General features: G+C 36.1%; 3 protein-coding genes across 7 annotated transcripts in view; all 3 read left to right on the top strand.

The window, feature by feature from the left end:
* The window catches only part of LOC124185870 (RNA polymerase II elongation factor Ell), a 65,863-nt gene extending 56,652 nt beyond the window's left edge, over positions 1-9,211 (top strand). For all 3 annotated transcript variants that reach the window (XM_046577081.1, XM_046577083.1, XM_046577084.1), the window contains 2 exons: positions 137-314; positions 727-9,211. In XM_046577081.1, the coding sequence (XP_046433037.1) occupies positions 137-314; positions 727-900 (352 nt within the window). In that variant the 3' untranslated portion in view covers positions 901-9,211. The remainder of the gene's footprint in view (positions 1-136; positions 315-726) is intronic.
* Positions 9,212-10,379: 1,168 nt separating this feature from the next.
* Positions 10,380-16,550, top strand: LOC124184698 (dnaJ homolog subfamily C member 3 homolog). Its single transcript, XM_046574701.1, has 5 exons — positions 10,380-10,577; positions 11,155-11,364; positions 11,453-11,606; positions 12,039-12,139; positions 13,969-16,550. Exons 1-5 carry the CDS (start codon positions 10,554-10,556, stop codon positions 14,215-14,217), a joined length of 738 nt encoding a protein of 245 aa, XP_046430657.1. The 5' UTR covers positions 10,380-10,553; the 3' UTR covers positions 14,218-16,550.
* A 1,470-nt stretch (positions 16,551-18,020) lies between these two features.
* LOC124184624 (integrator complex subunit 3) lies at positions 18,021-24,260 on the top strand. 3 transcript variants are annotated; one of them, XM_046574558.1, is made up of 11 exons: positions 18,021-18,240; positions 18,987-19,582; positions 19,815-20,376; positions 20,483-20,678; positions 20,878-21,040; positions 21,378-21,581; positions 21,808-22,158; positions 22,318-22,411; positions 22,522-22,889; positions 23,010-23,571; positions 24,003-24,260. In XM_046574558.1, the coding sequence occupies exons 1-11, from the start codon at positions 18,022-18,024 to the stop codon at positions 24,075-24,077; spliced, it is 3,390 nt and encodes a 1,129-aa protein (XP_046430514.1). In that variant the 5' UTR covers position 18,021; the 3' UTR covers positions 24,078-24,260. The 3 variants fall into 3 exon arrangements, with proteins under 3 accessions (XP_046430514.1, XP_046430515.1, XP_046430513.1); XM_046574559.1 differs by having other exon boundaries at positions 18,022-18,240; positions 18,984-19,582; positions 20,908-21,040; XM_046574557.1 differs by having other exon boundaries at positions 18,022-18,240; positions 18,984-19,582.
* The last annotated feature ends 1,096 nt before the right edge of the window (positions 24,261-25,356 follow it).

The raw sequence follows: 25,356 nt of genomic DNA, 5'->3' as shown, positions 1-25,356 counted from the left end.
TCAGTAAAGCTGGTATGTTGTACAGTAGTAGAGATTTCAATTTTGCTCGTTACACCGCTTTACTGAAACCTTCGATATCTTTCTATAATTAGTTTAATTGAAATTTTTTTATATCACAATATACATCGTACAACAGGTACTTCACGACAATCAGCAGCATGGAGCAAAAAAGACGTTACAAGGCAGAGTTTAGTGCGGACTACGATGAGTACAGGCTTTTACACACGCAAGTGACCAAGGTTTCGAAACGATTTGCACAGCTTGAAGAACTTTTAAGGAAAGAGCGTCAATCTGGAAACGAGACTAGATATTCGGTCAGTTTAATTCCTTATTCGTAATGCTCAGTCTATAGTTGTATAATGTTAAGTTGGGAAAATTTACACTTCCATGCATTTTATATAACAATACATTATGTACATATCCATCTTGTTATTCGTGACAATCTGTGATAAGCATAAAAGTGTTCTCAAGTGATCTGAAATTTTTTTATCCTACAAGATATTGTATGCTACTTGGGGTCACATCGCAAATTTTGGGATCTAAGTCCGTTGAAATTTGAAATCATTGGAATTTTTTGCTTTGTTCAAAGAACGTCTTCAATAAATTCTTCACCAAACGGAGAAGACTGCACTGAAAATAGAAGCCCATTAAATTATTGAAGCAGCTTTCATCGAGGCGTAGGAATTTTAGGGTGATTTTACAATGAAGTATTATCTTTATGTGCAGGAAATCAAGAGCCAAATATTCACCGAGTATAACGCGATCAAAAATGATCCGGATCATCAGCAGACGAAGAAGCGGTTTCACTATCTCCACGACAAGCTGAGTCACATAAAGCGGCTGGTACAAGAATTTGATTCTCAATGTGGCGGTGGGGGTGCAAGCAGTTTGCACTACTGACATAAGCTCAAACACTTATCCCTTCTACTCTTCTCGGTTGTTAATACGCTGCTGTCGACGTTATTGCCAAGTGTGCATTTTCTCGGCAAACTCCAAGGTTAACTAAAATTGTTCCTGCAGAGACGTCCCCGAAGACATTGCAACGGTTTGAGCTGTTTTTGTCACGGCATTTTTAACTTACCCCAAAATGCTCACTACTTTCGTATTTGATTTTAAAACAGAGGCCATAGATTCTGCTCAACTGCATCCATGTAAGAACAACGGGATCCACTTGTTAGGCAATGTTTGGCAAGGTTTGATATTGTATATCCGGTAACAGCGAAAAAGTATTCGTTATATGTAACTGGATACGTAATTCACAAAGCAATTACCAAGCACGAAAGACAATCCTATCATATAAAGAAAAAGAAAGGACTCTGTCCTCTATCGTATAATAAACTGCGTCTACGTCCAAGACTGTCCAGAGAAAAATACTAAGCTATAAATAATATAATACGCGCGTCCAAAAGTGTCCAGTAGTTATGCGAGTGAGAGTCTGAGGATAAAGCTAATAAATTCGTAAGCAGTTCAGCCAAAAACTAAACACAAAAATAAAAAGAATGACATATGAAGTTGCGAAAACATATAATAAGTAAAGAACTACAATTTTCAAAATTATAATCCCACGAATATCAAAATCTATACATCGTTAATTTTATCATATCAAACTAATCGCTGATCCAAAACAGAGGTCTGCTAAGAGTAGTCCACCAGCATTTCGTTGCTATATCCTTTTTTTAATGCTAAAAAAAACTAGTTCTTTTTATACATATGACAAAGTTTGAAGGTTTGTTTTACAAAAGGAAATTTTCATTCTTCAACAAAACATACTAATAATACACTGACATGTTCCGTATCATGGAATAGGATAACAGTAATATTTAAAAGTATCACCGACACGACAGATACAGAAATTCCGAAGCCACTGGCTTAGCCACCAAATGCCAAACTGAGAGTAAAAACACAGTTATCCGTTGAAGTGAGTGGGGATTTCCTTAATGGGAAACACAATTACCGAAATCACTCGGAATCTCTAGAGTCCGCTGAGGAAGAGGGGAATTAACGATTGAATAATAGGAGAAGTAAACAAAGCTTGTGATTTGTGTCCAGATTGTGCATATTGAGTAATATAAATATTTTAATAATCTTAACGATAGTTAATAATAAATAATAATATTCAATGTAATTCATGATAACATCAATTTCGAGAAGAATATCGAGCTAGTTTAATGATTGATCATTTGATGATGCATATGTACAGGCAAACCGTGATGTTTCACTTTTAAATAATATTTTGTTGTGTAATTATTATAATTATTATTATCATTATTGATTAGATGAAAATTCACTAGCCGGTATATTTATCACAGAAAACTGGAAATAGGTGAACGCGGTGATAAGCATTGATCACACTCTGTGCCAAATATTAAAAATAGTAAAATATCAAAAAAGATCCACATGACCTTGTAATTAACTTTTTCTTTTCAATCTGTGAATATCTGATTACTTTATGCCCGTACCTAAACAAGGTATTCTTTTTACGAAACAAATTTAGGGCCGTTTTATCGTTTGACAAATGCTCATGTGTCGTTCCATGCGCATCTAAAGGATTTACTCTCTCTCTGGTATTCTGTGATATTATAGAGACGCAGACTCGCGATAAAACATGAAAGACATGCAAAATATGCAATTAGCTTGATGAGTTTCAAGGGTAAGTTGGCCTTTCCATGTCATCGGTTCCAATCCAACTGTTCTTGTTGGATTTATGAATTGTGCTTGCCCTTTCTTCTTCTTTTTCCTCCGCTAACGGAACCTTCCACTAAAAAATTAGCTTTAAAAAGTTTCGGATAAATACCGGATTCTCCTTTTAATTTTGTTGAAAATTTCACGTTGACAATTTTCGGCCATTCTATCTACTTCAATTATCTGTAATAAGTAGACCATATTTAAGGCTTGTACAGTAAAATAATGTTATTATCTCCAAACCAGTGTTGGAATTTATGGTTTTATGTTGGTGAATATTAGTCAATTTATAATTGCATCAAACGTTCCAAATTTATATCAATGACGGCGTTACTACAAGTGATTGAAGTTTTCATTGACGATTGGGGCAACGATACGATATACCTAGTATGGCCAGCTTAGCCTAGTATCGTTCACAGATAATGGCGATTCAAAACAAAAACAATGTTACGTTACTCAAATTTTACTATGTTACATGATGTGTTTACGTTTTACTTAGAAGCAAGTGTTATGTTGATATGCATATACATCAAAAAATTTGACGTTTGTTATATTTTATTATGGCAGCATCTGCTGTTCAATATTGAACTCAGAGGACAATTTACTAAAATTAAACATGTTGGATATTACATGCAACAATGAAAAGTGACTAAACGTATAGAAATGTATGGCACAGTGCTTGAACGTGTGTATAGAAAAAATGGCAAACGTAAAAAAAAGAAGTGATTTCACTTATAATATTATTTATAAATATGTTAAACAAATGTATCACTAACCAAGTGCGTACGAGAAAAGAAACAAAAACACAAAACGTGATTTAAAAACGAAAAAAAAACAACAAAAAAAAAACAACAAAAAAATACAAATTAAAGGAATAAAAAAATGTATAAAATAAAGTAAAATGAAATAAAAAGTAAACAATAATGGGTGCATAATAATATATTCTCTTGAAGGGTAACTTTAATTCGTAATTTTTGCATTGCAAGTTAATAAAACACTATTGAAACAAGAATTCTCGTCTTCTCTTGATTTTTCTATCTTTCCAATCAACAATCGTCGTGCCTTAAGCGAGGGTTCACTCGTTTGACACCCGGTTCAGTGAAGCACAACTAATAGGTATATGCCTGTCACAAAAACGGGATATTTGAAATTCAATTCACCAGTTAACACCCACGACACTGTGTCATACATGGTTATAGTGGCTGAGATCGGTAATTATGCTCTGTCTATCTTGAAGTGCCGAAGACTTTTGTTGCGCACACCTTACGATTAAAAAAAGAAAAATACTTGGATAGGCAATGGGACACAATCACCGAACTCGGTTAAATAGGTTCCACCGAATTGACGTTAAGTAAAACTAGTTACCACACCCGCAAAGTCAACACTTATTGCATCCCGTTTATATAACAAAGATGTGTGTAATCACGATCATTACTCATTGTGAAATAGATATGTCGCTATGAGGATATAGGTAGCACCGAAGTTCGCGTAATTTGGCGAAATAGCTAGTGAGTCATAGTTGAAAATATCTACGGTGCTTCCTCTTGAAAAAAATTATGATTATCTTCCCATAAGTTCACTACTTGTATTGCCTGACAAGCTTATTTTTTTCACTCCTGTTATACAGTTTGGTAATCATTGCCTTGATGATTGAATCGCTTACTTTTTGACAAAACAGAATGCAAATATTGATTGGGCATTAGACTTTCATCGATCCACAAGATGGAATTCGATCTAATCTCTGTGCTTGAAAGTATTGTTTGCAAAATAACACGCAACACTTTTATATAACTGTAATTAATACGGAAATTCAAGTATTATAATCATATCAAAGTTCTACAAATAAATAGTTCACGTTTGTTTGGTGAATGGTTAAAACTTTATAGAAAACTTTTCATACATACGAGACAACAAGATTTATCAAGTGCCAATTGTAGAGAGAGAAATGTAGAAATATAAACAATGATTGTATACAGATACCAAAACAGCAAACTAGAGTATGCCAGAAGACGAGAACTATACCTAAAATTAGAAAGTTACATCTTCTATACTTCTGTTATTCAACTGAATAGTTGAATTACGAAATCTGTAGAATAGAAAGAAATCTAACGATACTTGATCAAATTTTCCAATCATCAATTCTCAATTCAAACCACTTGCTCGTCATATCCTTCTTTTACGAAATAAAATACATTTTAGCAAGCGTGACAGGACGGAGATTACTGATCAAAAAAAGAAAACAAAAAAAAAAAAAAAACTTCTTAAAAGATTAAAAGAGGAAAGCAGTTTAAATAATTGTAGGCCATTTATACATACACAGACTTTATAAAGGGAATTACATATTCGGATTATAATAATGAATTAGATATTGTTTCCCTGTGCGTGACGTCCTTTTTAGAATATCGCGTAAAGAGAGAAGGTACAGGGGTGTGCTGGTGCGTACTATGCTGTTATTAATTTTATTATTATACTATCATTATTATCGTTATATGCATATGTGTATTCCAATGAAAATTCTTAACCTGTACTTTACTCGTCAGACAAGCACATACATAATAATAAAACTGTAATAATTCGTTAACACTTAGAAGATACAAATTAGCATTTTAGAATTTTTTGTGCCTGAAAAGTATGAATAGCTTACTATACGGATATAGCGTCACCACGACAATGATTAGCATGCTATAATATGGATGCAAAGATATTTTGTTTCTATATCTAACGATATAATGTTTGCAGATACGAATGAGTTCATTGATTTTTGAGAGTTAGAAAATCCGGACAAGAAGATCTTACACAATTCCAAAATTTAATCAAAAGGTGAGATAATTTAAAGAACAAAATGTATTTGCACGTACATGCCTAATCTAACAGCATAAACTTAAATTTAATCGTGTGCCAATATAGCCATTGTCCTCTTGTAAGAAGTGAGGAATAAAAGATTGTTATAGGAAATTCGCTTGCATCTAAGCCGAACTCTTCAGAATCAATTGTTCTCATTCGATCGTATGAGTCAAATGAACAATGTATGAGTCTTTTTGTGGGAACAAACCTTGCACAGCGAATGCCTCAAGAACAAAGGTTCTATTTTTAACTGGCAACTTGTTCGAGTTTGTCTGAATGAAAAAAAATCCTAAAAACAATCGAAATTTGTATACTTTATTTCACGTAATTTATTATATATTTATATTGAAATTGGTGTAAATTTCTTGCCAGAACTTTTATACTATTATTATTATGAAATAAAGAAAAGAATGTTTCAAAGCTTTGTGTTAAATAGAAGTATTTAACACTTGATTGACCTGTTAAATTGTGGAAGCATTTAAAAAGGTGAAGTTGATAGTGACAGCAAAGTTTTTCCTAGATACTGTACATAATAAGGAACTATTTAGTGGCTCAAAAGTATAAAATTCTTGCAGCTTTCGGAGTGCAGGGAATAAATAAGAATAAAATATAGAAAGAAATATGAAAATTATTAGCCAATCTTAGATACCTAAGTAAAATGTACGTTGCGTGAGAAAAACTGAAGAAAGGAAAAAAAATTGTATGATATTCGTAGCATATAGAGGTGGTGAAATGATTCACGAAAAACGAACAACCCGCAACTGGCATGCCCTTATTCTGTTAATTTTTATACAAGTACATAATCGCGTGTAAAATTTATTAACATGTAATGTAATGTTATGATGTACCATTTTACCAAGTCAAGTGCATTAAGTAGTTAATAATTGATAGAGGATTGGACGTATTCAATGACGCAGAAAGGGGGATCACTTCCACAAATTGTATCGATGTTTTATTACCAATTATTAGTTAGTAGTTACCTTTTCTGCGTGACCAGCGGCCAATTATTCCGTGTAAAGTTAAAAATTTGTATTATGTACGAATCTTACGAAAGCAGCGTTGTACTTTAGAGATAAATACGTATTGTTAATTTTACCGCGGGTATGATTGCTCCTTAAATTGATGGTCTGTTTTCCGACGTTCGCTATCGCGTACTTTTTTTTTCTTTTTCAAACGCTGACTGTCGTAAGGTCAATTTCGAATTTTGTTTTTTTTATCTTTTATTTCAATACTCTTTGCGACATTGTTGTTTATTTTACTCATTTTGTTTGAATCTTGCGTTCATCGCGGTTATACAGGTGTGCCACGTCGTTTGAATTAACCACTAGACGCACGAAATTTAAAAATATATATACGAATCGTATTAGTTTATACGACGTAGAAATAAATTTTTGCTCGTGGTTGGTTCAAAAATATGATTTCAATGTCTAAGCTCAAACACGCTTAACATTTGGAGTTTTCAAACAGACAAAAGAATAAAAAGATGAATTAATCTTCAAAAGCTTCGCAAAGGTCAGGACTGAATAATCGAAAATTATGAAAATTGGGGTGGAGATAATATTTGCCGAAAAATGAAAACAAAAAGAGAAAAATAAAAAAAAAAAGAAAACTGACCCGTGCCGAAAAGTGAATGGTGTATTGACGTACATGTGACTAGTGTATAAGCGTTGAAACGATGTTGATATAATTTTCGTTGAAAATGATATTTTTTAAAATGGTGAACACAATTTGTTTTGGCGTCTAAATTTAACTATATAAAGTTCGACAGCGCGGAAATGAAAATTAAATATGCCCAATGTTGTAATATTATATTTTTGACTGTGATGCTGTTATGTGTGTATATATATATATCTGTGTGTATATACACAATTATATACATAATATTATATTTATACATGCATTTCCTTTCAATAATTAAATGATGGGGGCCGTGGTGCATAATATAACTAGAGCTACCATTATACTACCGCTTTTGTTTCAACCTGAAGTTTTCGTGGGTAAATTCGTTCTGTTATACATTTATATATAATTCATACGCTAACCGTACGACACGAATTTAATTACGTCTTGAATTTTCATTTCCACCGTATATACGTTTAATTAATTTTTCTTATATATGGTATTAAAATAATCCGGGCCTCCTGACACCCGGTAGAGAACTCCCTGAAATCATTATTACACTACATTTGTATGCATTACACATATATGCGTCTATGTACCTATACGATAGAAACACAAACTACGTTACTGTACATATATTCATACGTAGAAGATATGAAAGAACCCCGGATAGTTTTAACACTTGTCCACCTCTGTCAACTTTCATCGTCTGCATATCGTTACCCCCTTGCCCCCCCCCCCCCCCCCCCCCCCCCTTGAAGCCGTGTAAATCGAAAGGGAATGCGTGCGTGCGTGACCGTAATTCACCTGTATATCTACCAATAATTGATAATAACGCAAGCGAGTAGAAGCAAATCATACGTTGTATCTGATATATCTTATATTATATACAACGTACTACTTACGCTATATATTATATAGTTATGTACCGACCGACTCTTATATATTTATGACGACTGCATTGCTCCCTGACAAACGCTCGTATCTTCGTCGTATATCTATACCTATATAGTTGTATTTGCAATTATTACCTATATTATATTCATTAATTAATTGAATAAATAAATAAAGATTATATATTATAATAAAAAGATAATTATTATGTGGAGAATGATCACGATAGAAGCAACCACCGTAGACATGTACGTATGTATGTACCTACATGTTTCTATTAATTTTCGAACGTCTCAAAGCATTCAATCGATCGTATCGTACTTACGTTAAATTATATTATGCTTTAAACGGCTGAATAAACCAGGGACAAAAAAATATTTATCAAATGCTGTAAACACACAATATACGGTACAGTACAACAAGGAGATGAATATCGGGCAATGGGCAATGGGCAATGGGGTGCGGTAGGAGGTCATTACACTTTATACGCATGTGTATGTATACCAGGATACATAATTTGAAAACTCGTGGAACACGCCGTTTGTGCATAAAATCTGGAACACAGAATATTCAACGTTACTGTTCTTGTACGAGAGCTTGCACGAGGCATGCGTGTACGTATCATCGATACTAGCAGCTCACATGCTTTCGTACAATTTCGTAAAGATATTTAACGTTCTCATGATTGTGTAGCTCTAAACTGTGAAGAAATAGTTTACAGGGTTTGCGCCTCCGTAACCGAGATAATTATTAGTGAATTAATATTCACGACGATTGCTGCAATAATTTATGTCGAAAGTTTATTCAACCGTTTACCGTTTATATATAATGTATATTTTCACCCGTTCTATGCTTCTCAATCTCTTCATTCTCAACTATATATGCGTTTTTGTATATGTGCTTCTGTTTTATTCGAGGATTTGCATATTACTATACATGTGATGAACATAAAAACCACACATGTGAAAATAAAAAATTACGAACAAGTAAAAAAAAAATTCATAAAATGTATTTTAAGCGAGAAAATTTACGGTTCAGGATAACGCAAGTTAAACGACACCTAGTGTGGATTGTGCATAAACATGATATACGTACGGCTTTGGGCAGAATATTTCGAGATGATTACACACTTTTGTGTTATTAAAAAAAAAGAAAAAAAAAAAAACAAACAACATTCTCTCTGCTAATTGTGTCACTTTTATCTTTTCGATTTATTATACGTAGAAAGAATTGAAAGTAAAAAAATTGTGTGCGAAACGAGGGTGAAAAATCATACGCCGAAAACGATATACGTATGCTTTACTACATGGATACACAATTGGCGATCGATAAGCTCAGACAGCTATTGATATTGCGAGTGTGTGTTTTCGAAGTATCAAGTCGATCGGGTTTTTTCAAAAATAAGACGACAACGCCGCCCAATCATTTTTAATATTATATGTACATATATATATATGTATAAAAAAAATACATACATGGGTATTATATGGTACTGTGTTGTGATACATGCATATAATGATTTACGATTAGTCTAATTCTCGATCTGCTCTGCCCAAATCCTTGTGTATAGTCTCCTACATTGCAGCGAGAGCAGCAGCTGATGACTATAGATAATTGAATACTTATTCAAATTACTTGTCAGGTTCATTGCACAGTATAATTGTATGTATGCCTATTGACAAATTATATGTGTGTATATATACATATATACATATATATTTGTGTGTGTGTATGTATATGTATATGCATATAAGTTTCTATATATTGATGAATCGAATAGATCTATATCGCATATGGATTTAATGGATGAGTTGAATAGTTATTGAAAAGTTTCATGAGATATTGATGTATATATTTTAAGTTTGTATTATAACTCCCCACTTAATTTGTATGAAATGAAGATATCATTAAAAATAATGATGGAAATAACCGCGAGTCTACATTATTCGATAAACGTTTTTGGATAAATCCTTTATATAAACGAGCGAGAGAAAAACGTCTAATAAAACTGTAGATTCTGATGAAATCCTCGTTTCTCAAGCCTCGTAAATCTAGCATGACATAAAATATGTAGAAACGTACGACAATTTTCATTGTCTTTTGAAACAGCATATTCCAATAAAGTTTTAGATAGTTCCAAGTCGTTTCTACATAGTTTATACACCTGTACGAGAGAGCTCGCGCTGATAAAACTCTGCAAGAGATTAATTAAGCATTGTACCTTCGTACCTAACAACCTACCGTCGAAAAGTTCCGCCACCCGATGCCATTCGAAATGCTGCGAACGGACATGCGCAATGCCGCCGACTTCAAGCATGCGTATTAAGAGCATCGAGCTATACGGGTCTGATGGCCGGCCAAGATGTCGTCTGCACCTCGGCATTGTTGATCATTATTTTCCGGCAGGGTTGACGATATTTCGAACGATATTCGATGGTTAATTCAATTTGAAAGCAGCTTCCACTGCTACGCAAGCACTACGTTAACCACCGTGATATCAAATTATCTCGAGAATGGCTGCCAGCCGTGAAACTGAGGTGAGATATTCTAGTTATGTACGAATTGCAGTGCTGTTATATACGTGACTCGCTTTTTAGCTATCATATATATTATTTAAATCCCATTGTGACAACCGGCAGGTTTTCTCACTTTGTTACATCAATTTTTTTCCATTCAAACCACCGAATAGAAAGTTTCACCGATTTGCGGTCCTAGAAAGAATTAAACATGTATTTATTATACTCGTATCTTATTACATTGTATTCCGTATGCGCACCTGACGTGGTTATGCGATATTGTAGATATGCTTCGAAAAACGAAATCATATCGGAATCGCAACGCTTTTAATTTGCGGCTAATCGGCCGCCGCACTGTTTCATTACTACGTGTCTGTACGTATGAGTTTTCATCCTACGACCGATACCTGCAATTAAATGTTAACGAATTAAGGGATAAATTTCACTCGGGCATCGCTCGTTAAATTCAATTAGCTGCGGATATAAATACGTTGAATTGTACGCCTAGATAAAATAATAATTCGACACGTCGAACTAGCCGAGGCAAAGGATCTCTCATGTATATAAGTATAAAAATCATACTCTGTCATATTTTCAGGTACAATCCTTGAAGGAACAAGGTAACGCGTGCGTTAAGGAGCAAAAATATGCCGAAGCGATGTTCCATTATACGCACGCGATCAAACTGGACCCCAAAAACTATTCGTTGTACAGCAACCGGTCATTGGTGTTTTTGAAAATGCAGCAGTACCACTTTGCCATGGAAGACGCGATCATGACCATTCAGCTGAAACCCGATTGGACAAAGGCGAGAACCAGAACCCTTTCGATCGCAATTCGTGCAACCCCCCACCGAGGCTCTAGCTATTTATAATAATCTCCTCTGTTTGTTCCAGGGTTACTACCGTAAGGCGGAAGTCGAATCACAGACCTTTCGGTTTAGCGAAGCTCTCCAGTCCTACAGTAAGGCTCTGAGCTTGCAGCCAAATGACCCCAGTATTCTAGACGCCATGAAAAGGGCTTCGAAACAGCTCATCAAAGACAGGAGAGGTATAAGACTGCATCACTTGACGTAAATAATTGTGTATCCGTTTGTACATCAATTGTCGAACTAGATGTTGATACAGACGGAAAAAGAAAGGTAGACGAAAAGTTCGTCTGGATTCTCTATATAGCTACACGAATGCGGCATAAATACTCCCCAAAAATATCACACCTCTGCCCCACGTATCCTGACAAATAATTTCACTTTATGTTCAGGCTTGCTTATCACGTGGCGTTTTGATTCTCGGTTTTAGTATAAATCGCGAATAAACTTTCCTCGTAATTCGATGGTTACGAAGTCCCGTGTGTATATATATATATATATATACATATATATATATATATATACATACACATGTATACCGCTTGGATAGTGAAACTGAATTACACAATTTAACATAGATTTCCGATGTGACTGGTTTTGCATAATCATTTCAGCCGACCAACAGATACCTTGGCTGGGTGCTGGGGTGGGAATAATACTCGGTGTCATCGTGGTGATTGCCGATTACGTCTTCACTAACAAACCGACCTTAACGGTAGGTAAAACAATGACCTAGGTCCTAAATTTATCTACACGATGTTTAACGGCCCGTTGTCACCGGTATTGTACTCAAGTTGTTCCCTTTCATCCCCGAGACTCGGTAGTTTATAAGACGAGCTTACCGCGGACACGTGCAATATACCTCCTCTCCGCAGTTTGAACGCGTGTATAAATTCGCATTCGTGATACAGACATGCATACGCGTACAGCGCGCACTTGTTGAGAGAGATTAGTACGTAATATACATTTATGTAAATATATACCTAATCTACGGCTATCTATCTACGTGTTGAATTGTGGCGTGCAGAGAACACGCCGATATCCATCTCTCTCTTCCACCGGTATAGAGTGGGATCTCTATGCGTAGGACAATGATGAAATCAAGTATTTACCCTAATTAAATGAAATCAATGATTCACAACTTTGCAACATCGTATACGTATATTGACGCTATACGTGAGGAACTTAGTGCGCATACAGCTTTGGAGAACGAGATGTTTGTAGATCGAATCACGCGTGATTAGCTCAGTTATATTCCGAGCTATCTACTTATATATATTGCATAGGGAGACACAGAAATCATAATTTGAAATAATGTAAATGAATCCTTTCAATCTCTTGACTAATTTTCTCTTTGAATTTACAATTCTTCTCTAATTACTCATCATTACACATGATCAGAGATAATAAATTCCCAAAGTAAATTTCTTCGTATAAATGTTTATAGATTTGCAAACATTTTCAGCACTTCGGTATACTAAAATGCGTACGAAGAGAAACAAGAGTTGACAGAACTCTGAATCCGTGCACCTGGAAATAGATAAATATTCGTTTGCTACATGCATTTTAGCCATGACAGAAGTGTGAGTGTATGATCTTTATGGTTTAATGACTGAGCGTGTATGTAATCGATTTAAAAAGCAACTATTACAGTGCTCAACATTCTCTACAGAGCGATTGCGTAATACTAGCGCTTATTGTAACACTGAGTTATTCTGCGTTCGATCTTGAATACGTTCTGTCAAGTCTGATAGTTAGCATTGTGAAAAAAAATGGTAAATGGGACGAAGAACTACTTTCGCGATTAAAGTAAATTAAAGTATATTATCGAAATTGAGCGAACGCATTGAAAAGTAATCTATTCTAATTGTCAATTTGATTACTGAAAAACGAGCCGACCTATCAAGTTCTACATTCTATAAGTAATCGATCGAATTGTCAGAGTTTTATAGGCGTACATGCCTACAACTTACACAATTTACGAGTAATGAAAATTCGATTCCAATTAGAATTAGTCGGGTTCAGTCGCCATGTCTACTGCATTATTCTTCGTGATATTTATTTTATGCTACGAGCGCAGGCTTTGTTTTCAAATCGCGATTCAATCGTCTCAATCATCTGCAAAGCAAAACAATCCGCCATGTCAAGTTGCCGCTGATACTCTAGCATCTACATCACACGCAGGGAATAAATTTTGATGTAAATATTTATCACATCGGTGATCGTAACGTCCTATTAAAACAATAGATGAAATATGTGAATCGGCGATCTGTTTTATAGCTAAGAATTTATTTCACTGGAAATTTGAATTGTAAAACCTAAAAGTCTCGTTCTATACATTCAAGCTCTTGGAAAATAATGGACTATCTATATACAAGAAAAAAAATATACCTCACAATCAGCAAGTCTTCAATCTGCTCGTTCATTTTCAGAGGAATTTATAAGAAAAGGTCGTAAGATAGCAAGAATCAAATATTTTCTTCAAACCTGCAACTTCGAGTAACCGGTTGAAAATTTGCTTAACTATCGAATATCTGCATTTAGCACCCTTTACTGATGGCTCTGCTTACCATCGCCATCGCCATGCTCGGATTTGGGATCGCGAAGGGTTGTCGTTATTTCGTAAAATGTCAAAGACGGTCGCTGCTTGAGCCGCCGGTGGATCTCCTCGAGGGCAGCAAGGAAGAACCGGAGGACTCGCAGCAGGAGCAGATGAGCAATGAAGACAGGGACAAGCATCCGAAATATAGTAAAGCTCAGGCGAGACAGCGGTTCAAGAAAGGAAAGTCGTAACAAAACGTGGCAAACGATTTCTTCTTCAACGTATTCTAGATCCCAGCGGACGGTTTAGGATATTCCTGTCGTTTATCTTAGCCCTTTATCCCATATCCGTCATACGCGTCTTACAATTAGACTTTTACAAACATCGCGCATAACAACTTGCACGGTGGCTGCAGGGATACGACGACTTATTTCAATTGATATACCATACTATACAGGAAATAATAGGCGAGCTCAAGGGGTTCTTCACCATTCCGCAATGATTCCACTCTCTCACCATAAAAGTCCTTGTTATAGAACGTGCGAGCATGACTTTTATTATGTTGACACAAATACTTTTGACCACTCGCGCAACTTTCGTGATTTTCCCCCTATTCTTAATAATACGCAATATGTTACCATTACGCGAGAGTAGCTGTAGCTGGATTTATTCAAGGAAATAACATTTCATTACTCGGTGAAAACGAGAAATCCGAAAAATAGACGAAACCGTTTATTCAACCGCGATACCGCGAGTCCAATTAATGTGGAACACTCGGCGGAAAATCATATTTATATTCGCGGGTACGGGTTGCGACCGGGACTATTGCACTATAAGTTAATGAACAATATGTGCAGAAAATTAATTATATACAATGTATTGGTTACATATAGCTCCCGTTTTCTACCATATTTGTACGATGTATTGAATTATAATGAATGTATGCTCTATAAATAAATAGACGTCGGACCGATCGATGCATTTACTATATCTCGTTATTGGAGATATAAAAATCTCATTACACGATTTTGAATAAAGTACCGTACCGCTACCTAATGTTTCGTGCATTCGTTTGTACGTGCAGCATAATATACACAAGTTGAAGACAACTCTGACAATAAATACAATTACATAAACAGGGGTGCCTGCGGTATTTGTTTCTAGGAATTATTTAAAAATATGCAGAAACCTTGAAGGATACGCATTACATAATACATATGTATACTCGTATTATGCCTCGAAATAACCACAGTTTCCTCTTAAATCAAGCACTCTTGTATTCCTGGCTTTAGTAGCTAATGATAAGCATACAATCCAAACGCGTCAGTCGTACAAAAATTGAGTACCGACAAAAGGATAATGCTGAAGTATTCGAGATGCAAAACGTTATAAAAATGTCAATACTCTACAATCCTGAAGACGTGTTAATTTCACCAGTAATAGCGGCAGTTGCAATTCGGTATAGCATAAATTCGATCTTTAAAAGGTATTATTATATGGCTAAACGTAGAAAATTCCGGTCATAATTAATTTGTATGAATCTGGCATCGTTGTAATAAACGTATTAAGACTAAAAATGTATAGTACAATGTGTCCATTGATTCATGTGTCACACGCGTGCCTGCATGGCACTGTATTACTTTTCTGTGGAGGAGAATCGATTCTACAGAAATCAGTTCTACAGAGCAAACGTTCTACACAATATCTTGTACAGACTCGTTTCTACAGAAATATTTATCTCTAGAATAAAATTTTCCTACAGAACGGAATTCGAGATTCACATCAGAAATAATCCTGCATGAATTATTCTACAGTAGAATTGTTCTACAAAATAATTTTCGAGTTTCAGCATCCAACACAATAACCGTTCGACATAGCACACATTTAACACACACATAAATTCAACTCAAATAATTTAAATCAAAATAGATTAAATTAAATCGAATGAAATCGGAATGTACGGAATTGATGATTAGATGTATTATTTTCACGATTCGATGATTACTCGGAACGTGCGTTGTGTAAAACACAATCTGAAGGAAAATATTTTGTAGAACAATTCTCCTGTAGAATAATTCATGCAGGATTATTACTGATGTGAATTTCGAATTCCTCTGTACAAAAATATTCTGTGGAAAAATATTTCTGTAGAAAGGAGTGCGTAGAACATATTCTAATGAACCTTTGCACTGTAGAACTGATTTCCGTACAGTCGAACCGCATTTCTTTACTATCAGTGAAAGACAGGAGTAAAGTAAATAGTTGTACGCCCTGGTTTCCAAAAAATTCCCATTACCAACGAATTCGACAGAAGTGGTTCTGCCCTTTGTGCAGTCAGACGTGAGACGCGCAGTCCTGTGCGATAAGTGATAACTGCCGGTTGGAACGACCTCAAATTATAATTACTTATAAATACATCAGAGTTTTGTACGATTAATAACACAAAATTGATTAAGTAGTCAAGTTCTGAGTATAAGGTTATTGTAATCCGGTGTATATATTTTAACTGACAAAGATTATAGCGGTAAGTGTTTCGCATTACAGCGCAAATGAAACCAATAAATTTTAGATACATGGCTACGTATATGAATCTATTGACAATCAAACGTTCCAAGTAGTCGTATATATGTAGGGCATACTAGATTAGGGACTGGGGAAAATGTGAATGGCAATTAATCTGTCCTACACATCAAAACTCGTTACATGGTGCAAATGGTGAAAATGTGGAACTCACATTCCAACGCCAGCTCGAGTCTTTGTTTGATCAACTTTTACACGGTAGACGGCATGCGATGGAGTAGCGATCACATTACCTGTAGAACGTATAATGTGTAATATCTATCAAATACTAAGTTTTCCATCCTACAGAGTAATTTCTTCAACGTCTGGCATAATTTGTCGTTCGTTTTAATAGGATCTGCATAAAGTCGAGCTTTTAAAATTCGAAACGGCGTGGAAGAGTACCTGTAAACCACATGGTGTAAACTTCATTCATAGATAAGTTGACCAGCCGCCGAAGTCTATTTGCTCTTCGCTGCTTTTCATCGCATCCAAAAAAGGAGTTGAAATCAAACGTGTCGTTCTATGCGTCATTTGATACAAATTTTTTCTCGGCAAGGTATACGTACTCGAAGCATTTTCGTGAATAGCATCACAGCTGACAGTGATTTATACGCAGATGAAGAAAAGATCTACGCAACCATCCATCCGACTTTCCTAATGGCCAAACCGCGTGCACGGGTAATATTTCAAAGACGATAACGCTTTGCATGCGCATTCAATGTGGTGCGTTTGAAATTGTATGAAAACTGCATACAGGTGGAATTTCTTTGTAGTGAGATTTAGTAGGTTTATGTTATTTCAATGTAAACCACCGTTTTGTAAGATTAGATCTGTGATAATTGATACAGGAAAACCGGAAGTGACCTCGTGACTATCGGTTGGTAGATTTGTGAGAGCGAGATACGGTGAAAAAATATAATTAAGTTCTGTTAGTACCAACAGCCGTATCCGCCGTAGCGAAGTTGGTAGGTTCCGAAAGGGCTGCGGCGAGGGAAACATGTTAGCAATTCTACAGCTTATATATTTACGAGAAATCGGAAGTATATGGTCTTACAGGTAGTACATTACGTCCGGTCAAGCGGTAAACGCAGGCATCTGATACGTAAGTAATGTGCGTACAACCCATAAAGATAAATGGTGAAACGGAAAAGTTGAAAAGAGACGAGCGAATACAAAGAGAAATGTAACGATGCAAATGGGAAACGACAGAGAGACGGAAATTATGACGGAGACGAGAACGCGAGGTGTAAGTACTCGAATTTGCACGAGATCGGATTCTCGGTTCAGGCAACAATGAACTTGGCGGGGGGTTCGAGGGGGAGTGAAGGGGCCTATGGGGGGCAGCTGGGGCTTTAGGGAGTTGGGATCACGAGCCAACAAGCGCTGAATATGTAGTGAATCCTACAACTGCGCATGCGTAGAACGTACTATTTTGTTCCCCCGGTTGAGACCGCGTCACGAAGCGAAGCAAGGCAGGGAAACGGAGTGTATCAATGCGCAATCGCATCGAAACGTTTCACGACTCCCGAGGACGAGGAATAAACAGACACGATGCTCGGAGGAAACGGCAAGCAGGCAGGGCAGGCCTCGCGCGTGGAAGACTTTTGAGCGAGTGCTCGCGCACAGAAAGGCCAACGATGGACCAAACGAAAGCGGCCGCCTCTAGGCTCTTCTACACCTCATGCATCGAGAACAAGGACGACTTGGAAGAGGTAATATTAATATTTTAAATAATCCCTGGATACGTATCAAATGCGAAGTCGGCCATTGTTGTGACGGTCCCGTGTTTGCGGAAGCGGCCGCACGCGGCGTCACCTGTTACTAAATACCTATTTTCGCGGGGAATTCAAATCGACTGTGACTGATTTATATTATCATAGATGAAAATAATTATCCTACAGGCAAAGGTTGTGTATATAAGAAACGATAAAACAAAAAATACATACTTCATTACTATAAACTGTTCCACGAAGAATAAAAATAAATGAAACTCGAAACAGTGATAATCAGAAAGAACATTTTTTGTAGTACTAAACAGAGTTGGTGATGAAAATTCAACATTGAGTTTGTTACACAAATCCGGCAGTATTTGGTCGGTGAAAACAAACCCAACTCCCGAAAATTCTCATGCTGTTTGAATCCGTAACGACTCATTGTTAGATTTCAACAAGTGTATATACTGCGATGTCTCTCTCCTTTTTGATAGGACGTTTAAACACAGCTGCTGACTACTTTTACATACATAACACGACAACGAGTCCACCTTACACATATGAAATTTTTAACTTTAATAATTAAAGAATGTTTACGTGGGTACATTGTGAAATGCTAGTGCAATATTTTTACACCTAATGTCTGTTAGGAAAATACTAAATTTATCATATTTTTGTTGCCTTGTTGTACCATTAATGAATATGACATTTAGTAATTTAATGCACTTTGATCTTTTCACCAGAAGTTCGAGCGCTGCTACACAATTTTGCAAAACCTCACTTCGGGACTCTCTGAGAAAGAAGCCCACGATAGCCTGAATAATGCAGTGTGCAAGGACAAGACTCACGAAGAAGTGTCTTTGGGACTCTTGGTAGTTATTCTGACTGAGCCACCCAATGCAGCCAAAAGTTATCGTGACTTGACCCTTATTACTAGAGATGGTTTAGCCATTGTGTTAGGTCATCTGAACCAACTAGTACTAGAAAGATATTTACGCCTTCACGATACAGCAAGAAGTCAGTTATTATGGCTTCTCAGAGAAATGATAAGAACGAGTGTGACAAATGTCGACAACCTTTGCTCGAGTTTATTGAGGCATGCTGCTGGCGGAGATACCTCAGTGAGAAATCTATTTCTGGTCGATGCTCTCTTGGACATATTTCAAGAGAACCGACCGTGGCTAGATAAATTCCCATTCTTGGTTGCCTCAATTGTCTATACTTATCTACGTTTAATCGAGGACCACACTGCTCCACATTTAGCTACTCTTAGGCAGAAGGAAGTCTCGTTTATGGTGTCGCTGATCAGAGAGAGATGTGCTGACTGTTTAGTGATCGGCAGGTAATCAGATTCAAATGTTACATTCATCCAATTATATACTTTGCACCTAAATGTGTGGTAATTATAAGATTTTTCAAATTGTACAATCTGAAGAAAGCCTTAAAGTGCTAAGAAAAATTATAACGTGCCTCAAGTTTCTTTTAAAGTTATAATCACTCCTATTTCGTATGATTGTACAACAGTTATCTGTCATTTTCATAGAACTCTTAACTCAATGAAATATTATTTTCAGAGATTTGGTTCGACTGTTACAAAATGTTGCAAGGATACCAGAGATTGAAGCTCTTTGGAAAGACCTGTTACTGAATCCAAAGTCCTTGTGTCCAAACTTCGTTGGTGTATTGCAACTTCTACAAACAAGAACCTCTAGAAGGTTTTTACAGTCAAGACTGACACCTGACATGGAAAGGAAACTGGTATTCTTAACGAGTCAAGTGCGTTTTGGCAACCATAAACGGTATCAAGATTGGTTCCAACGACAATACTTGGCCACTCCAGAGTCTCAATCTCTCAGATGTGACCTCATTAGATTTATAGTTGGTGTTATTCATCCAACGAATGAACTCTTGTGCTCTGACATTATTCCAAGGTGGGCCGTGATCGGCTGGCTGTTCACTACCTGCACATCCACCGTTGCCGCTAGTAATGCCAAATTGGCATTATTTTATGATTGGCTATTTTTTGAACCTGAAAAAGATAATATAATGAACATAGAACCAGCTATTCTAGTGATGCACAATTCAATGAGATCACATCCTGCTGTCACTGCCACTTTGTTAGATTTTTTGTGCAGGGTAAGTTAAACATTTGACACTCAAATATTAACTACACGACAGAAATCAGATCAACCAACATTTTCATTTGATCTTGAACGTCATAAAGAGAACATACATATTTCAGATAATTCCAAATTTCTACCCGGCATTGACTGAGAAAGTTAGAAGTGGTATTTTCTCCTCACTCAGGCAGATTTTGGAAAAGCGTGTGCTGCCTAGTCTGTATCCATTATTTGATAGCCCGAAACTAGACAGAGAATTGAGAACCAAAATACGGGAAACCTTCAAAGAATTTTGTCTACCACCCAATACTGATCCAGGTAATCCTCAGTTGTGTACTGCATGCATGCTACCATATCAACGCCACTGCCAGCTTATTTTAAATAACAGAGCTGATTTTCATAGAAAATGTCAATAATCAATAACGTCAAACCTAATTTTTTAGCACTACCATTTTGAATAATCATTTGTCACTCGACTGCTTACTAACACTGTTTTTTGCACAATCTTTTTGACCAGGTAATAAGCTTCCAATCCCAATGTATTCAGGTAAAATGGAGGAACTTAATAAGGATCTTGGTCCTGGGCTGATGCTGGAAGGACCTGGAAATACATTGGATAACAATCATGTGGGACAAGATGAGCCAGCTTTTAGTGATGAGGAAGAAGAAATGCCATTACAGTAAGTGGAGCATTTGTACTATTCAACTTAATCCATGTTTTACAAATTTTCCCAGCTGTCTTGCAACATGTGTTATACAGAGTAAGTAGTGAACATTCGAATGGTCTAACTTACATCTCCTAAAATTCTAGAGCAGAAGCAGTTGGTTTGTCAGGTCGACCAACTGTCATAAATTCGGATGACTGGTCGCCTCGATGTACGTAACATTAAAAATTTTGACAGTTGGGGACAGACCACTGTTAGCTACTCGCTCTATACAACGCAATCATGTTTTTAGTTCGTTGTTCATATTATTAAAATTACATTCACTCATCAAGCGCTGTATTTGACTTGGCAGGATTGTTACAAAAATTGAAGAGGAAGAAGATGAGGATGACATGCCACTTGCGAAAGTGAAACTAAAAAATGACCAAAGGAATGCCAATTGCGTCATTTTAAAAGAAGAGAAGGAAGTAGTACCACAGTTGAGTTTCATGTTGGAACCTCCAGAATTGGGAGTAGCGGTTGAAAGCTTACATCTGGAACCTGATAATGAGGCCAAGTAAGTTACTTTTCATACCAGCCTTTAGAACAATTATTCACTATTAAGCAATTCAGTTTTTCATACAACCATAACAAAAAGTAATGAAAAAAATATTTTATTTACTTGCAAATGTAAGTTGAAATTCAATTTCGAATTGAACCTTGCTACTGATTGTTTTTTCAATTAGATTTACAATAAGTTTGTAATTGAATATATAAGTTATACCCCAAATTTATGCCTGCAGGTGTCAAGCTATGGAGAGGATAGTTCAATTAGTCATAGAAGACGAAATCGAATCGGAAACATTACCTGCGTTAGCATCAGCGATATCTACAGTTCTATTTTTACAAACGACGTCGCAGATATTCCCTGCAGATAATCTAAATGACGAGAGTTTGGCAGATAGTATAAGCACACCGTTATTTGTAATGTACAGAAACCAATTTCAGTTGTGCAAAGAAGAAGACAAGCGTCGAAAACTCTTATCTAGAGTTTTGGCAGAAGTTCAAGCTATCCAGCCAAGAACTGGATACTTACTTTTGTATTTTCTCAAAGTTTGGGGAAGAGAAGAAGAAAAAAGAGAAGGCGAACCTAGGTTAGTAGTCTTGATTTTGAAAAACATCGTTAATATATTCACCACACCAAATCAGGACGAATGGTCCATGATTTGAAACAAATTCAAGTAGCGTCTAAGCTTTGACAAGAAATTTATTTACTATACTTTTAGCTATGACTATTTTTTTTTCTTTTTCAGTAACGAGTTAAACGACGTTAAGGCGTTAGTGTACAAGGATTTTTGCTCAGAACGAGAAAAGAAATTAGAAGCATGTCTTTTGGCAGATTTAAAGGTAAAGCACTATAAATATGTTATATGAACTAATTTAATAAAAACTAGATGCAAATTTCCTGGAACTATGAGCTCAACTAACATCACAGTCAATATTATTTTCAATTACAGCTTTGCCATGAAGACGACATACACTTACTCTGTTACTTAATCCCTGATGTCTACATGGGATTTCAAAATGTGGCAGTTGGAAATGTACACCTATTACAACTAGTGGTATCAACTGTTGACGCCAGTCAATTACAGGACCTAATTTGCCAGATAATGCAAGGTCACTTGAGAATGCTCAAAAAGGAATCATTTACCAACATTCTGACGGCTAGTCTACATTGGGAAACATTCGAGCAATATTGCTTCTGGCAGCTTATTGCTGCACACGACTTTTCTATTGAGTCTGTCTTACCTATATTGCCCAAACTAGAATTTCGAAACCATGCAGAAGCGTTGACGTCAATCCTGTTCATGCTAAAGCAAGAAAAGTTAGTAGTTGCAATTAAATTTTTATTATCTTTCAATTCTATTGATTACAAGTTGAATATCACGTTCAAAGTAGATATAGAAGCAAGTTAATAAATTAATCTTGTCTCTGCTATTCACAGACCCACAATGGAGCTATTACGACAGCTTTTTTGCCGGCACAGTGTTGACGGAGATATGTTTGTAGTAGCTGCATTACGTTACTGGTGTCGCGAATACGAAGACAAATTGGGCGAGTTAGTAGCAAATTTATTGAGTACACGGTATCCTGCGACTAGCCCTAACAAGCGGAAGCGGACAACAGCTAAGCATGCGCAACAGTCAGGACCTCCAACGGGAGAACAAGTACTAGGACACCTTGACCAACTGAGACAGCACTGTCTGTCGTCAACTGAATTGGAATTTTATCAGTTGGATGGAATGCAGAGAGCATTGCAGCAGGCACAAGCTTCGAGCAATGATTCTTTACGTAAAAGTTATGGGGATCTCTTTGCTCTAGCCGAAGTTAATGAAGAAAATGAGCCACCCCCACCTCCACCAAGGAAACACGCTGCCAATACAGCGAGCGGCGGTGGAGGGAAAGGAGGTCATAGAAAAGCTGGTGCCAGTACAAGAGAAAGACCTGCTGCCAAACGTCCGCCACCGCGAGATAGGACTACCGAAAGTAGTGATCAGAGTAGCGAAGTGAGTATTTTAAAAATGAATAAACATTTACTGATATACACGAGTTTTTAATTTAGTTTGGGCATTAAAATTTGAGCGTAGAGAGCAGCATTTTAGTTTTGATTTGAGCAGAGACAGACATTGCGTATTTTACTGCAAACGGTTCACCGATTTGCGAGATTAATCTATGTTTTTTTTGAGTAACGTTTATTCATTTTTGCCTTCTTTTCTAGCCTCTTAGGAAGCAATTTCAGCCGAAATTTTCGCGTTGAAATATCACGTAGAGTGTCTCTGAAATGCGTCGCATATTCTAGTGCCCTTATATTACTTCTATCGCCACTATATAACCGAATTTGCACGGACGCCACTATGGCAACAAGTCCAACAGCGTGCCTCATTTTAACAAAAATTTTCATTTAAGTCAAGTCTAAAGGATTTATTTTGAATTTCAGGAAGAAGAAATCATCAAACCAAAGCAAGCAAAAAAAAGAAAAAAGATAAACCCTGTTGGCTCTGATAGCGACTGACCACCCAGTGTCTTCATGCGACATATGGACCACGTGCGCGTGTGTGCAGCAAGTTAATCCAGTTTTAAGAGTAGTAAGATAATATAATATGCTATGCATAATAGAGTAAGCAATCTGTAAATAAACGATACGCCAAAAGTCCAACAGTCCTGAGATATCTATGACAAATACTTTGCAATCTCAGAAAAATTTTCATGCTTGCTAAGCTGTAATTTATTTTTCATTACTTTTCATCGGTTCAACCGTTACAGTTTTATCCATAAAAGAAGTTCGTATCAGTCTGCGGCTTTATAAAATTTAGATTAAACTTCATTTTCAGGAGAATGCAAAGCAGAAAGTATGTACTTTGTTTTACAGAGACTTTTATCGGCATTACTTAGTAGTTGCTATTTTGATTCGTTACTCATATTTGCGCAGAGATTAAGGACACGCGTTAATATTAGGTATTTTGTTATGCGAAATAATGTATGTCGAGTATATATGAGGCCAACAAATGTTTATCTTATTTTATTGTCATTTTTGTAAATAAAATTTAAGTAAATTGGTTAACTTTTATTACTTGATGAAAATCAGCTACTCAAACGGATGCTCTTACTCAATTCATTAACAGACCATCGTCGTATGAGTAGAAGAAATAGACAGTTCAATGACCAAACTGTATTTCATTTACGCCCGTTGTAGCACAATATTTGATATAAGGCTAACGTGTAAATGATCTGAGAGATGCGATAACCATTTATTACCAGCTATGTACATTTCCTGTAAAATCAGTTAAATAGTCTAAGTAACCACGCTGAATTATGTATTTTGGAATTTGTACATAATAATGAGAGTATGGATTTCATCGTCGATTTTCATACTCAATTTATATTCGTATCAGCATATTCATTTTTTTAAGTAAAAAAAGTGGAATATGACATTACTCGTAGACGAAATTCATAACTAGTTAAATGATAAAAGGCCGGAGTTTCAAAGTTGTTACCAGATAAATTTTTTTACTGTAAATAAATAACTAAATTCGTGGATTTTAAGCGAAAAAGGTTTATGAAAGAGTGGAAAATATAAATTGTAAACATTCTAATGTTTTTCAACGATCTTGTACACACGGAAACATGTAAATGTAAATACATAGATTATCGTAATACGAAATAACCAGTTTTATTGTTACAGACATTTAGAGTTACCTATTATATTACTAAACTAAGAGCTAGTATCGAAGTCCTACTGATAATTTTACAGATAACAATAAGACAATTTGAAACTGTCAGCATAAAGAAAT

Source organism: Neodiprion fabricii, chromosome 6 (assembly GCF_021155785.1).
Source record: "Neodiprion fabricii isolate iyNeoFabr1 chromosome 6, iyNeoFabr1.1, whole genome shotgun sequence".
Classification (NCBI taxonomy): domain Eukaryota; kingdom Metazoa; phylum Arthropoda; class Insecta; order Hymenoptera; family Diprionidae; genus Neodiprion; species Neodiprion fabricii.
Note: the sequence above shows the minus strand (reverse complement) of the source record. Positions and strands in the feature narration are given on the sequence as shown.

Excerpts from the sequence above, each read along its gene's own strand:
- LOC124184698 (XM_046574701.1), top strand. The coding sequence starts at position 10,554 with ATGGCTGCCAGCCGTGAAACTGAG. Across the intron at positions 11,607-12,038 it reads GCTCATCAAAGACAGGAGAG|CCGACCAACAGATACCTTGG; the intron begins GTATAAGACTGC and ends TAATCATTTCAG. Across the intron at positions 12,140-13,968 it reads CTAACAAACCGACCTTAACG|CACCCTTTACTGATGGCTCT; the intron begins GTAGGTAAAACA and ends ATCTGCATTTAG.
- LOC124184624 (XM_046574557.1), top strand. The coding sequence starts at position 18,022 with ATGCGCAATCGCATCGAAACGTTTCACGACTCCCGAGGACGAGGAATA. Across the intron at positions 20,679-20,877 it reads ACCACCCAATACTGATCCAG|GTAATAAGCTTCCAATCCCA; the intron begins GTAATCCTCAGT and ends CTTTTTGACCAG. Across the intron at positions 23,572-24,002 it reads GTAGTGATCAGAGTAGCGAA|GAAGAAGAAATCATCAAACC; the intron begins GTGAGTATTTTA and ends TTTGAATTTCAG.